Source organism: Talpa europaea (assembly GCF_964194135.1).
Source record: "Talpa europaea genome assembly, chromosome: 1".
In the NCBI taxonomy this organism is placed as follows: domain Eukaryota; kingdom Metazoa; phylum Chordata; class Mammalia; order Eulipotyphla; family Talpidae; genus Talpa; species Talpa europaea.
In genome coordinates this window covers 33,104,521-33,119,600 of record NC_140073.1, presented here as the reverse complement: position 1 = coordinate 33,119,600, position 15,080 = coordinate 33,104,521, and the positions used below count along the sequence as shown (strand labels likewise).

Sequence of the window (15,080 nt, the reverse complement as noted above, 5' to 3'; positions counted from 1 at the left end):
TGTCATGAAGAGAAAGTGTCCCAGGGCTAAAGCAAAAGTAATAACAAAGTTTGTTGTCATTTGAAATTATTTCGTAGTCATCTTGTTCCTCCTTGAAGAAGACATCCTCAAGCAGCTTAGCGCAGGGAGTAAGAGGGCAGGCTCTGGAATCCACCTGCCTCAACTGAGACTCTACTGCTTCCTCTCCATGGCTTAGTTCTTCATCCGCAGGATGAGAATAGTAATAACAGCAACCTACCTGATGTGTTTATCATGAGCATTATATGCCTGACACATAATGAGTATTCATAACTATCCTTTTTCTTATTTTTATAATTACTATCATCCTGACCTCGTTCTGATCACCATTCTCTGGATTCTTTAGGCTGGAAAATGTGCAACTGCCAGACTTTTTCTCACTCCTGGGAAGCACATTCACAGCCCATATCTTGCAGTCCGCCTGCCTGCAAAATGTTTTCAGCTCTTTCTTCTGCCTTAATTCCCAGGTCTCACCTGTCACTAAACCCAGTCAGGATTTCCTATACACCATCACATTCACTGCCATGTGAAGTCTTCCTACCCCAGCCATTACTTTTTCCAATGCAGTTCCCGTCCTGCTAAGTTAGTATCCATCCCATATCTATCTCTGTCCTCTTCAGTGGATTGTAAGTTACTGAAGTAATACAGTCTTATTCATCTAAGTTCCTAGCACCCAGGAGCAGCTTCAGATCAGGAAAATGTCAGTAGCCATTTGGGGTTATTCTCCTAGCCCAGTCCTGTCACCTTTTGTCTGGGTCACTGTTAACAGTCTCCTCCCTGGCCTCTGGGCTGTGTTCTCAACTGGCTCCATCCTCAGGATGATACTCTTTCTGAAAACACTTCACACCATTTTTTGCTTAAGCACCATGGCACTTCCTTTTCACTACTCCATTGTTTCCATGCATCTGCTTGGTTTTCAAAGTTCCCATTAATCTCAACCCTCCCCAAATATCCACACCCTGATTTTCCCATGATACCCCATTATTCCCTCAAAAGAAAATCAGTCTTGCAAATGCATCCTTCCCTCTTACTTAGCTCATGCTTCCTTTAAAGATTGAAATGTTGTCCTTGTTTACCCCTCCACCATTGAAATCCCAGTTATTGTATTTCAGAATTGTTCTCTCACTGCCAGAGACTCAGTTGGTCTTTCTTGTGCTCTTTGTACAGCCCTTAAAGCGACCTTTGGGTATGTGGTCCTGGGCAACAGTCATTTCCCTGACTACAAAGCTGCATGCTCCAAGGGCAGTCATCAGCTTTTTTTGTAAGTAAGAGAAAATCCCACCCAGAATGATATTATCAATAAGGGGAATATATTGGCCATATAACTGAGCTCCTAGCTTTAGGGTTGCCTTCAGGCAGGGCTCGGTACTGTCACCAAGTACCTGTTTTCTTTAGGTCTATCCTCTGTCTTTCTGTGGCAATAACTCCAATGTCCCAAAAGGCTGTTAGAAGACTTTCTCCCCAATACTTCCTCCCCCTCCTATTCAAAGCAAAAGATGGGGAAGAATCCCTCTCCCCAGTCCCTCCCCCCAACCCCACCCATGCTGCTCAAAGGTCCCCTCTGCACATGCTCAGTACACTCACTCGGCCCACAGCATTCCTACTGGCTGGAATCCAGGGCAAACTGCCTGGCAACCTGCTTGGCAACCAGGAGTCAGTTAGGCTGAGGCTCTGAGCCCCAACTGTCAGAAGGGGTTGAGGCTGCAGTGGAGGCCAGGAGTTTGGGACTGTGAGTAAGTCCCCTTGAGGTCAGACCTGCAGACTTGGGCAGGAACAGTCTCGAACAAGACTCTGTTCACCTCTGAACAGGTCTGGGGGCGGGGGTGGGGAGGGCATAGCCCTGGGGTCTTAGCCTGGGGACAGAGTAAATCTAATCGGTAACTGGGTTAGGAAGGGAGTCTGTGGCTTGGGTTAGGGGTCAGTTTGCCATCAGGGTTAGGATTAGTGAAAGGGAATATGATCTTACTGGGGAGGAGGAAGGAGGAAAAATCTAACACAGATTAAGCTACTTCTGTGCCAGGTGCTTTCCACTTATTATCTCTTGAGCCGTAAGTGAAGTGCAGAGAAGTGAGCACACGGCCAGCAGGCTACGAAGAATTTAAAGCTGGGTGTCTCTAAAAATCACAGCTCTTTTCAATCTCTCCTCTATTTCCCGACCTGAGGTTCCCTAGACAGGTGATTCAGAGGACACCTCAATGTCTGTGGGAGACAGTGGGGGTGAGCAAGGCAGCCTAATCCCCAACACAGTCACACACTGGGGTACTAACTGTCCCCAGAGGGGTGCCTAACCCTAGAGCTGAACCCTGCCACAGCCAGGTGCCCTCTACTGGGCTGTGGGCCGCTGTGCAGGTACTGGTGGTGCTTGTTTTCAGGCCGTGTCTCCGAAGGCCATGGAGTCCTCTGCAGAGCCTGGGAAGACTTTCCCCAAATACTGCAGTGTGGCCACAACCTTGAAGGTCCCTGCCTGGACTGGTGCTGCTGCTCCCTGGGACCTCTCCTTCACCTGTCCTTTTGCCCTCCAAGTGCCCTGGCTCACCAGCCACAACCCCCTCACCAGGTACTGGTTTCTGCTCCTCTGGAGGAAGTGGGGTGCACCTTCCTTTCTCCTCTGTTCTTAGCTTGACATGGAATACCATGAGGGATAAAACTTGCTTTCTGGGAAGGCTGAGGGGGTTCTTTACTGTGGGATGTTACTTGCTTAGGTTATTATAATATTGTAGCCTGAACTGTATTCAAGAGTGGACCTGGCTTTTGTCCCACATTAGTAGAGTGGCAAATGTCAGAGCTGGGGGTGACAGTGGGCAGTCAGGCATCACCAGTTATCATATTTCTAGCTCACTTACCATCAACTCTGAGACTTTCCCTGGTACCTGAGAAATTAGGGTTTTTACAACCAAAACTAAGGAAAGATCTCTCTATGCTCAAATTCTCTCAGTAGTCTTCTGTTACCCTGACTTTCCTGAATTAGTAGCGTCAATCTGCTGTCAAGAGTATGAAAGCAAGAGGGGAAAGAAACCCCATCCTATAAGCACACATGCCTTGTGGGGTCCCAAGGACTCGTGTCTGTGCTGCTCAGTTCAGTCTGCCCAGCTAGGGGCTTGCAATTAACCTCCTTTCTTGATTCACCTATGAGGACGAGGTTATTTAAGGCTAGAGTTAAGCATCCCTGAGCTCAGGTTTGCCCATACAGGAAGCAGTTTCTGCAGAAACCCAAAACCCAATTAGACTATTCCCCCCTTGTGTGGCCCTTCCCACGATTTCTCCTAGAACTAGCTTTTCCCTGGTCTGGCCCAAAGATGCTTAATCAGCTCCCCTGTGCCTTCCCTCCTTGCAAACTTCCTCCTCTTCCTGACTCCACACTGCCAAACCTCCTTACAGTTTCACTCCTTTGGCATTACCATGCAAGCTTCCATGCCTCATCCTGGAATCCCACACACCACCTTAGGACTTACCCTCCTGGTACTCTTCCCTGGTCTGCTAGTTGGTCTCAGGAGCAGCATCAAATAACTTGACTATATCAAGGCTAATCCCATCGTGATGACCTTGAAACAATTCCCAATTCTCAAGTGATGGTTCCATTTGGTGTCATCTCCTCTGGTGCCTTCTGACAGTTCACCTTGTCTTACTCTGGAAGCCGTAGATTACCACTCTTCACTTGGTGTCGTATACATGCTGTGGTGCCAATAACTGTGAAACTTGATTCTTGGTGTTTTGGGGGCCTGGTCTTCACCCTTTAATTCCATTTGTTCTTCCCCAGGTATGCTTACCACCCATGTCTCCACATTGCTGACCCGGCATGGCAGGGGCCCAGCTGGCTGGGGAGAGTAGGAGATGCTGCTGGCACATGGGTTCTGGCAAGAAGGGAGCTGGATGGTCTCTATTACCGGGCTCAGATAAAGTCTGCTCCAGAGGTAAGTCCCCGATACCCCACACAACCCCAGCACGCATCTCTGGGTGTGCTTCAGCTGTGTGGTCCAGCAGTTCAGTTTCTTGGATAAGCATTTCTTAGACAAGGTCTTCCAGGCCAGGGTGTAAAAGTGAAAGTGTAGTATTTAGTGAGTGTAGTGGTTTGCTTGGGCTGAATAACAATATCACATATGCTGAGTGGCTTAAACAACAAAAATTTACTGTCTCTCAGTTCTGGGGGCTGCAATTCCAGGTGTTGAAGTCTGTGAGGGAGAATCTGCTCTGTGTGCCCTTCCTCGCTTCTGGGGGTTTGCTGGCAACCTTTAGTATTCACTGTCTTATAAAGTAGCCTGATCTCAGCCTCATCCTCACAAGGTGTTCTCCTGTGTGAGCGTCTATGTTCAAATGTCCCCCTTTTTAAGTACGTGATCAGGGTTGTGGCCACACTGCAGTATTGGGGCGAAGGCTTCCCAAGCTTGCTGACCTGTCCCCCATCAAGCTGTCCAGGCCAGTCATCAGCAGTGCTGGACTTCAGACAATGACAGGAGGAGGCTTTTTCCTCCTTCCCCTGCCTGTAGAAGACTCCGTGGCCTTCGGAGAGAGCACCTGGAAACAGGCACCACCACTACTGGACTAGGGACCCACACTTCTCAGCCATATTCAGTATGGCCTCGTCGTAATTATACCTTCAAAGACCCTATTCCCAAATAAGGTTCCATTCTGAGGCACTAGGGTTTCAGACTGCAACATATGAATTGAGGGCAGGTGAAGGGGGAGACAACGCTCAACTGTGAAGAAAATGTACAGTGAAAGTATTTTGTTTGGGAAAGTTGTGTGTTGAATTATGGGCACCAGCCCAAGGGAAAGAGGAACACAACTTGTCTGCCTGCACGCACACTTGTGCACGGGGACCCACAGAGACACCATCCCCACATGCTGGCCCTAGCCCAGTGGCTGCTTGCTTCTCTGGCACGTTTCTCTTCAGCCGGACTTTGTGAGTGTGAACCCATGCAGGGAAGATGAGTGTCAAATATGAATTATAGAATTTCCAATCGAGTCATTTTGTCATTTTCACATACCAAAGCTCTGAATTCAAATAAAATATGAGCAGAGTTTGGCTCTAGTATAGGTTCTGTCCAGTGATTTGATAAAAGTCATTTGTAACCAGACTTTCTCTTCAAAACCACACTGAGTACTCAAACAACTATTGCTTTTCAAGAGCTTAAGTAATTCTCCAGCCCTCTCTTTTATGCTGCTCATTTGGTACCCTTTCCTCCTGGCTGAAGTGGCAGAGCTCAGGGCTGCCCTCAGGGCCACACCTAGCCTGTAGCCTGTAGGCTGGAGGATGGACCCTGGTTGGTCTGGAGGAGTGCACTGGGGAAGGACAGAGGACCCGGGCTACTCCTGGGAATTGCAGCCAAAACTAGAGACAGAAAAGAAAAAGAGGAAGAGAATGGAAGGGAAAGACAGAAAGTGATAAGCAAGAGTTGCCTCTGGCAAGAAGCGGGGGAGGGGGAGGCCTGGAGCATCCATCCCACAGCCTGCTTGTCTCTGCCATAATCAGCTCTAATAGCGCCCCTCCCTTCTCTGGATGCCCTCAGCATTTGTAAGGAAGACCTTGGGGAGTCGTGGGGAACCATGGGAGTCTTGGGGAACCATGGGGGTGGTCCCTGTTGTGCTTCTTAATGCCAGATCTTATCCTGTGTCTTCTTTCCCACAGCTGGAGAGGCAGGGGGCCCTGCTGGTGGAATTTGAGGCTCCCCTTTTCACAGGACCAAATCTGCCAGCTCAGCGGCAAGGTGTGGTCTTGGAAGAAGATGTCATTCAGTTCTTGCCCCCCATGGAATACTCACTGCAGCCTGGGGACAAGGTGCTGGCATCCTGGGAATCAGACCATCAGCGGTATGGCCCTGGCACTGTGCTCTTGTGCTTGAAGGGGAGAGACCCCCAGAGAGGTAAGGGAAGCTCTTCTTACTGCCCAGTACCTGGAAGGAGCCAGGCTGGGGAGCAGGCAGGAGGAGAGAGCGGAGACAGTTTAGAGGCATTTAAAACCATCCTTACCCCTTCACTTGCAGCTTAATCCTGGGGTGGCAACAGATATGCAAATAATATCCTTGAGATTACAAAATATTTTTTACCAGAGCAAATAGTCTAAAAACACTGTGTTGGTTAGGTGACCCTTGGTGTGCTGGGGTTAGCCTGGGGTCACAGCAGTGCACATGAGCTGTCCCCCATCAAGTTCTCCAAGCTGGTCATCAGCACTATTGTACTTCAGACATTGGCAGGAGGAGGCTTTTCCTTCCCTCCCTGCCCCCTTCCCCTGACCCTTCTCTGGGAGGGTACCCCCTATGACCCATACCCCCCATGTCCCCTGACTCCCCCACCCCAAGAGGCATCTTGGTTTTGACAAGAAAACTGAGGAAGCAGCTGCAGGACAGCCTGAGGGAATGTTCTGGGCCAATTCTCCAGGGACGGTGCATATGAGGCAGGCAGAGCAGAGGGCCTTTGCCCAGGCTTTGCCTTTAGGGATGGGAAAAGCCTTTTCCTACCATGGAGAAGAGGCACTTGTAACAAAATGTTGTCCTTTTTGGTTATGCAGCATCTGAAGAAGAAATTACTGTTCACTTCTGGAATGGCAAGACAGCGACAGTACCTGTAAGTGGGGTCAGGTGGGTGCCCCCAGCTGTCTGGAAGAAGGCTGTGGAGAGGCTATACTCGCCTTTCACCAGGGAGCGCCCTTGGCCCTTCCTCTGGGCCCCTTGCTGCTCTCTGCTGGGGCCCATCACTGGATATGTCACCAGCGGGCTTCCTCTGGGCGCTTCATTCTTGTGCCCTCCCTGCCAACCCCATGCCTGCTGCCAGCTGCTGTGTGGGGGCTGCTTCTGCTGCTACCCCTTGGCTGGACCCACCTGGTGGCCTCTAACCAGGGCCTCAGGGGTCACAGTCAGAGAACATCCAGAAGAGGAGCTGAAGCCAACAGGCCAGCTTTTGCCGCTAGAGGGTCCTAAGAATGAAGAAGTAGCAGTGCAAGCGCCCATGGCTGTTTCTTCCTCCTCTTCCTCCTCTTCTTCTGAAGAAGAGAATTTGGAGAATGATCTGGATATGGGCCTCCCCCAGAGACTGATGGTGAACAGCACAGTCAACACAGACCCCATCCTGCTTGAGACGTCTCCGAGACAGGGTGGCCTTTGTCAGCCCGTGTGGAGGTATTGGAAGAGAAGTGGGCCCGAGCCACATCCGGGGAAGCCAGGTAAACCTTCCTCCAGGTAGGGCCATCAAGTACTGATGCTGAACAGTCAGGCTTAGACCCTGCCTCTTAAGAACCCTCTTGTGTGGGTCCCTCGGCCTCTACCCCTTTGCACTGTGTGTCACAGGCAGTGGTTATTGTTGGATCCTAACCTGATGATTCCAAAGGCCCGACTGTTGGCTGCCAGCAGTTGTGTTGCTCTCTGCCCTTGCTTATGGCTGAGACAGAATTCAATCTGTCATTTTCAAAGTCGGGGAGGGGATGGATTTCTCTTAAAGTATTCCTTCTTTTTTAGTTTATTGTCTTACTCTTCAGGAAGTCACATCTATTATTTTTGTTTTGCTGCTTTCAAACTCTCAGCACTTGTTTTTCCATCATCTTACTATCCCTTCTTTGTGATAAGTGAGATTTACAAGCTCCTTCAACTGGTGGTGATTGGTTACCTTTGCTTCCCTGACTAGCTGTTTTGAAAAATATGTCTGACAACTTCTCCCACCCAATTCCAAAGCTACCTTTCCCAAGGGCCAAGAATGATTAACAAACTTTATTTCTCTTTAGAAACAGAGCACGGTAGTAGGAGCTTACAGATAAAATTGAGAAATTCAGTGGTCTTCATCTAGTTTTACTTACGTCATCAAGTGTAAGCCCATCAAAATGGTGGCATAATAAGCCCAAATAATTGAATTTTGGGTTTAGGAACAAGATGTTGCAACATCTGGAAAGAAGAGAAGGGCAACAAACAGCGAGCACAGGCTACAGTGGAGGGGAGCACCCAGGAGCTGGTGCTGGAAGGAACCAACATGCAGCCACTACAGGCCCTGACCAAGGAAGCTGTGCACCCAACACCGAGTCAAGGCACTGCCATACATCAGAGGGGCCCCAACTCCCCTTAGGCCAAAAACCCTGAGGATCTAGGTAAAGCAGAATGTCTGGGAAGCGGCTTCTTAAGGGCATGGCTATGGTTCTGTAACAATTTGGGGTCACATCCATTTTGAAACTGATACAATCCACAGCTCTTCTTCCTAGAAAAATATACTTCCCCACAATTATGCAGACAACTTTCAGAAGGCTTACATGGCCAGAAATCATCTTTGGCCTTTTGGGGTAAAAGGCTCCCTGTTTAAATGAACCTCTGTGTTCTGGAAGGGACACGTCAATGACTTTAAATTAGTGCCTTTTGAGCCAAAAATTACAGTCAGCCTGAAACTCTTGTTTTTTTTTTTTCTCTCATAGGAAGCTAAAGAGTGGTGGTAAATACCTGAGGGGGAGTAACAAAGTGAGAAGACCTTCATCAACATAAGGAGGTAGAGTCAGCCCAGGCCTGATAGTCAAATAAGCAGCAGCATCTTCACCCCATTAAAATTTCCTCGCAAGTGAAGACAGGAAGGCACCTGTCATGAGGGCACAGAATGTGGCAGCACCCAAGGCTCCCTGTCCTGGGCTGCGTGAGGTCTGCTGATGGCTCTCTCTTTCACAGAATTTAAGGGTATGGTCAATATGCTTTGGGCAAATATGTCCACAGCCTTTCTGCCACCTTTTCATACAATCTACTGTAGTACATGAATGACATTTTGTTTCACTCTTAATACCAATAAAAAGGAATTCTCTTCATTTCCAAATCTCTCCCTTTATTATCATAATTAACCTTTATTTGGAAAATAAGCAGCAAAAACTGTTCAGACAGCACCATTAAATAATTACATTATTACTGGAGGGTGGGGGTGACGTCCACCCTTTCAGATTAAAACAGGCTCCAGAAGACAAGCTCCAGTTACCAGAAAGGCTGGCTGTCAACAATCAGCACTAAAAGCAGGATGAACGTATAAATAGCAATAGAATCATATGGTGGCTTTATTCTTCTTGCTACTTAAAAAAAGTGATGCAGTGCAATGTGATGTCAACTCACACCGGGAAGACCAAGTCCACACTCTGTCCTGAATCAACTGCTACCACATGAGTCTTCTTGGTTAAGTCATTTCCGCCCACAGTGACAGAGTAGGTTCCTGGATACACTTCTATGTAGAGGTCCTTGGCGATGGGCTCAGCCTGGGAAGAAAGCAGATATAAGCAGGTTAGAGATTTATATCCCAGTGGCCTCAGGGCACCTCCACCAGGCCACCCTTATGTGTCAGAGTGAAGCACTAAGGTGAGAGACGGAGGGTCTGCTTCCAAGGCTCAGCTTGGCCACATAATAGGACTATTATTTAGGTAAGTCTCAGCCTCTCCTTATGCTTGTTTGCTTATTTCTAAGATTGTGATATATCAGCCTCACAAGTAAGCATGTGTATGAAAACACATTTGTAAATGTTCAAGTGCTATAGGAAACGGGGAGGGGGTGGTCATGAAAAGAATACTCTATTTGGAGTAAAAGATAAGAATGTGTTAGAAGGAAAGGCTAATGATCACTATTTGGGGGATCAAAAGTAGACAGCAGCAGGATGGCAAGGCACTGTAGAATAATGAGAATGATTCTTTTTAATTATCCTTTGATAAGTTCATTATTAGGAAAATGTAACATTTCTCCTAAAGCTGAGATACTAGGAACACATTCCATTTTGTCATGCAGCCAGGCAGCTGGAGGATTAGTTCTCCTACAGTGCAAAAACACTGGAAGCTGAAGTAAATGCAAAGATGTATGTTTAGAGCCGAGCTGCACGCAAACCACTCTCCAAGGACAGACTGGCTGGGGAACAGGATGCAGCAGTGTGCGTGGAGGGGTCTCAGCAAGTGGCACAAGGGCAAAGTCACAAGCCAGAAGAGTGTAAGAGGCAAAACTCCTATCCCACAGCTGAGCTACCACCACTACTAAATGTGCATGAGACGCCACAGACAGGAGTGTCATTTCTACCCATCACACCGAGGAGGAAGAAAGCAAACTAGTGGCCAATAAATTCCTTTGGGAGGAATAAATGATAATATACCTACATATTTTTTTGAACCCTGCCCCTTGTAGACAGATTTGAAGCCAATTTTTTTTTCCAAAGCCGCATTATGTTATATATTTTGTGCCTAATTACTGAAAAATTTAGAGAAAGTAAAGCTGTATCCGAATTGCAACAAGCCAGGGATGCTTCATTTGTCTGCATGAAAGGAGACACTGGTAACAAGAGGCAGCTATGATTCCAATGCCACGAACATCAGGAAATTAGCAAAATCCAGCAAACAGTAGAGACATCTAAGTCTAACAACTTATATTTGTACTAGAAGCAGAATGTTCTTAGTTGCCACTAACTCTAGTATATTCTGATTTGGGGTAGTAAGTAGCACATTATATACAAACAAAAATTAAATTATCACAGCAACAGACCAGAGTTGCTTTCCTTCAGAATTCAGCACTTTCAAGTCCCAAAAGATTCACTAGTTTCATGAGTTGAGTACTTTATACTAAAAATGAAAAACTCATTACTATGTTTTATAGAGAAACATTTGCAAAATATGGGGACAAATCCCTTCAAATGTTTTGGAATCTGATCTAACCAAATGTGTATGTTTAAGAATTTCAGCAATGGTTTTCACTTTGTAAGCAGGAGGGTCAGGCCCCTCCTGCTGCTTGAACAGATGGTGGAATTCCGGTAGGACGCAGTGCCAGGCCAGCTGAGCTGGAAGAGCTGAGATATGAATACTTAACATTCTTTCCAACCACAACTATGAGTTCAGGCACAAAGAATATCCCTGAAGCTTCGAGGGAAAGAAGGATAGCAAGAAAACAATTTTACACTGAACCAAAATATTACACACTCTCCCCAAAGGGTTAGAAGAGCTCAACTAAAATGACTACAGATCCAATACAAATAGCCTGATAATAACCAGGTCAGCCAGTTCATGGAAATGCAATGGCGGTGAAGGCCCCTATGCTACAAACTTGGTACTCACAGGCTGGGATGCCCGAGCACTCTCTGATACTTGATAGTTTCTTCCAACACCAAGGGATGTGTCTTTTCTCTGAAGAGACAATTAGAGACAGTATTAGTGTTCACACTTTGACTTCTGGTTTGTAAAGAGAAATTTTTTCTTTGACTTGATTAGGAACTAGCAATTGTTTAGTCAGGTTTTTTTCCTATATTGTCACCTAAGTATTGAGGTTCTTAATGAATTCTGTCAGGTATTTTTAGTCAGATGTTTACCATAACTACTTTTTATCCTTACATGGGCTTTGGCATCAGACAGACCTGATGGATCCTACCTCTGCTATTCACAGAAGTTCTGTGCCTCTGAGCTAGGTTCCCTAGTTGATTACATGGAGCTCAACAAGCAGAATCTTTGGTGTCCCCAGAATGCCATGTGGTAAAAGCCAGGTAAGTTTGTAGTGAGGTTTGTAATTATTATCTTTAGGAAAAGTGCTTTGTTAAGGGAAACCTTCCTTGTACTTCTTTATTTATAATTACCAAAGACATTATAGTTATCCTTAACTTAGAATAAAATTTATGATTGTTAAAAATCTCTTTTCTACCCTAGAAGTAGAAGAGTACATTTAAAGTTCTTTCCTGTAAGCCAGTCCAAGAATCCCATGGCCCGGGATTACAGGTTCAACAAAGATCCTACAGTGGCATCGATCATATATTTTGGACAAATTCCGATTTCATGTTCATTGCTGTGAGTTCTGGTGGCTGGGATTTGACATATTTCTGTTCCACACTATAACACTGAGTTATGCAGGCATCCAACAGTACAAATCCAGCAGGACCTCCTGAATACAGGGTCCCCCTTCTTGCGAGGCTGAAGACACAGGACAGATGAGGATACCCACCTGATCATTCCCTATGTCCGAGCACAAGTGCAGCTCTGACTTCCTTCTGTGATAACGGGAGACGTGGGTTGCCCCTCCTTCCTCTGGCACAGATGAGTAATATTTCTAGAGAAGTAATGTGAAAGATGTTGGTAACTAAATTTCATCAAATTTTCATAAAATTCTGTTACGTGGGCCAAGAACATTAAGAAGGGAGACAGGCGGGCAAAAGTAAATTACCTGCCCTGCTGACAGGCCTCTGAAGTCATATAACAAATCCAAGCCTATGAAACACAGCTGTAGTAAAGGAAACTGCATCTGGCATTCCTTTGCTGCCATCTGCTGCCTCTGTAGGGCAAGAATTCTGGCCAACCAAAGCTGGGAAGACCAAGCTCTCTGCCAGGCTAAAAAATTTTCACATCTCAGTCCCAGTGAAAAATACACATGCCCTTTCATCTCTTCTCCTGACAAGTTCTGATGAACAGTTTCATGTTTACCGTCTAAGTAATAGACAGTACAAGGGAAGAAAGGGGTACACCTCACTAAGATTAGAAATACAACAGGAAAGGTAACATAAAACCTAGAGCTATGCAGCAAACTCCTAGGAGGAGGTAAGGGTAAGATCTCTAATATAAGGAGAATAATCCAATGGCCCAGAAAGCAGTTATATTTTTCTTGTTTGCTTTCATCCTCCTCCTAGAAGTTAACCGTAGATGTGCCTTGATTATTACTAATGATGAGGCCATCACAATCTGCTGGTTTTGAGCATGTGTAGAGATATATCCAAGGTATGTGAACAGAAGAGTAAGAGCATGGGGAAACATTTCAGGACATGGATCTAATGGACTATTTTAGAAGCTGCTGCAAAACTGTGAAGGCAAACTCATAACACTTTCCTTACTTCTTTGTTGAGAAAGCCGAGGGGTATAAGACTCCATTCCATAATGGAGACGTGAATTGAAGCATGAACTGAAAACCAAAATGAAGACTACCAATTTGTTAAGCCTCAAACCAAAAACAAATATTATTCCTTTTAGTGAACCACGAACCAAAGTGTTTAAGTTATGGATTTTTCTAAAACCATTTAACAGAATAAGAACATAAAAACAATGGAACCCTATCTCATTGGTTGAAATGCTGTTCTTGGTGTTAGGATTTTTATAAAAGATGCAAAATTTAACATGTACATTTTCAAAGCAGGACATAAGGTATTTTCTTTCTTCTCCTTTGTAGAGTAGCACCCTTATAATGTGAGAATAACAAAATGTTAAGGTTGGAAGAGACCAGAGTCTTCCATGAAGCTGATTTCCTTAAATGTTGGCTGGCCTGCCTTCATCATTCTCTCAAAGTACTTAAAGATGACTTCAGTGCATGGTTTTGGTTTTAGGAAGAGGGGCTTTAGAACTTTGGCGCACCCGTTTCAATGAATGGTACCAAAAATTTCACTTGTCTCTCATACTACGGATTATGACAACTTTCTGGTGTTCATTTCTCAGTGGAAACCAACACTGTAAAGGCTGGAAAGAATTTTGGAAATGTTCATTTTATAATGGGGAAGATAAGGCCAAGAGAGGCGTAACTGTCAGTTAAGACCTTAGTAAGTGACAGAATTTGGGTCTGTTTCCTGGGAAGCTGCTCCTCCCAGCCAGTCAGTCACACTACCTCCCATGAGGGTGCTGCTTTGGTTCCACTTAACCACTGTTGCTGTCAGCAAGAAACATGGACCCATGGTACATACTTAAAAACTGTGTTGCCATGGGCTTGAAACAGAGGTTAATTAATGATAATGTAGGGATTTTGTTTTCATTTTTATTGTTTCATTTTTGTTTCAATACATTGTGAAAACAGAAGTTCAATTCCAGTTTAGAGTATACCCTATTGATTTTTTTAAAATTTAGTTCTGATAAAAGTTTAAGGGGGACTCATATTTTTTTCTCCCTTTTTTCCAGTAGACTGAAAACAGTGGTGAAGGCAGAATCCTTTTCTGTCTTGTTCACTGCTGTATGGTCAATAGCACCTACAGAGTTAGGCTTTCAAAATTTGTTGAGTGAATTCTAACTTGGATGTATCACCTAGTTTAAATCCTTTACTGATTACAACTTGTCCAGGAGATAGGGTGGGATAAACAACAAATCTTCACATTCTCCCTAAATTCCAGAAAGAACCATTTTCTGATCCATCAGCAGGCAGAGCAGGGACATGGCTTTGATTTACACCAACTTACCCCACACTGACTTGAAGTATAGTCCATGAATTCAGCCATTGTTCTGAAGGAAGCACTAAGGGTTGGGTATCTTTCTTCTCTCTATTTGAACAAAGGGCAAGTCACAGGTGAGAGCTGGTATTCCCCAATGGAGAATAAAGTCATTTGGGGAATAGCTTCCTTTGTACTTTTTGAAAGGCCTATGCAAGTTTAAGTCAGTAAAAAGGGTCTCACTGATAAAGAATTACAGCTCTAAAGCACACTGACATGTAATTTAACCAGAATAAAGATAGTTTTGCTAGCTATCACAGGGTAGCATGTAACATTTTTTTTAAAGTAACCAAGACCCAGCACTAGCAAGATCCTAAAGCCACCAGATTAGAATCTGTCAAATGTCAAAACGTTTTCAAAGGACTTTCCCTTTCACTGCCCTTACACTTGACAGCTTCTTCCAAAGACAAGATCCCTCAGATGCTTGCGCAGGGTGCGTCCTCAATCCTAACGGGCCTCTGCAGAGGGGATGAATGGGCTGGTCCCCAAGCACAGGGGTCCTCACCTCTCCTGGGAAAAGGCACTGGGGACCAGGTGCGGGACGTCTTTCTTCGTAGGGTCTCCCCCTGGAAAAGGTGCCCACGCCGCCTCTGGGAGGCTCCAGCGAACCCCAGTCCACCGCTCTCCTCTTGGCCCGCTCCAGTACTTCTTGACCCAACCTAGCCGAGCGCTGCAGGGACCGTCGGTCCATCCCGTTGAGGGCCGCTGCTGCCAGGCAGCCGTCCATGTCCCCTGCGCGGGCACAGACACACCAACACCGGCGGTCAGCCCGCGGCCGAGACCAGCTCCAACTCCGGGTCGGAACCCAGGCCAAGACCTCCCGGGCGACCACTGCCCCCCGGATCCGCCCCCGACGCGCTCTCCAGCGGACTCTGACTCCAGCAAGCCGGTGAAGCCATGACCCCTACTTCCGTTTTCGACGCCCCCCC

At 46.1% G+C, this 15,080-nt stretch overlaps 2 protein-coding genes across 5 annotated transcripts; one reads left to right on the top strand and one right to left on the bottom strand.

Annotated features, from left to right (window-relative positions):
- Positions 1-2,408: 2,408 nt before the first annotated feature.
- On the top strand, positions 2,409-8,064 carry LOC311174316 (uncharacterized protein C11orf16; the record flags this gene model as incomplete). Its single annotated transcript, XM_084238589.1, has 5 exons — positions 2,409-2,575; positions 3,776-3,929; positions 5,645-5,879; positions 6,524-7,174; positions 7,868-8,064. The coding sequence occupies 5 exons, from the start codon at positions 2,409-2,411 to the stop codon at positions 8,062-8,064; spliced, it is 1,404 nt and encodes a 467-aa protein (XP_084094715.1).
- A 1,009-nt stretch (positions 8,065-9,073) lies between these two features.
- AKIP1 (A-kinase interacting protein 1) lies at positions 9,074-14,878 on the bottom strand (the record flags this gene model as incomplete). 4 transcript variants are annotated; one of them, XM_084239907.1, is made up of 5 exons in its annotated part: positions 9,074-9,217; positions 11,045-11,113; positions 11,919-12,023; positions 14,122-14,202; positions 14,657-14,878. In XM_084239907.1, 5 exons carry the CDS (start codon positions 14,876-14,878, stop codon positions 9,074-9,076), a joined length of 621 nt encoding a protein of 206 aa, XP_084096033.1. The 4 variants fall into 4 exon arrangements, with proteins under 4 accessions (XP_084096033.1, XP_084096034.1, XP_084096035.1 ...); XM_084239908.1 differs by lacking the exon at positions 11,045-11,113; XM_084239909.1 differs by lacking the exon at positions 14,122-14,202.
- Between the last annotated feature and the right edge of the window lie 202 nt (positions 14,879-15,080).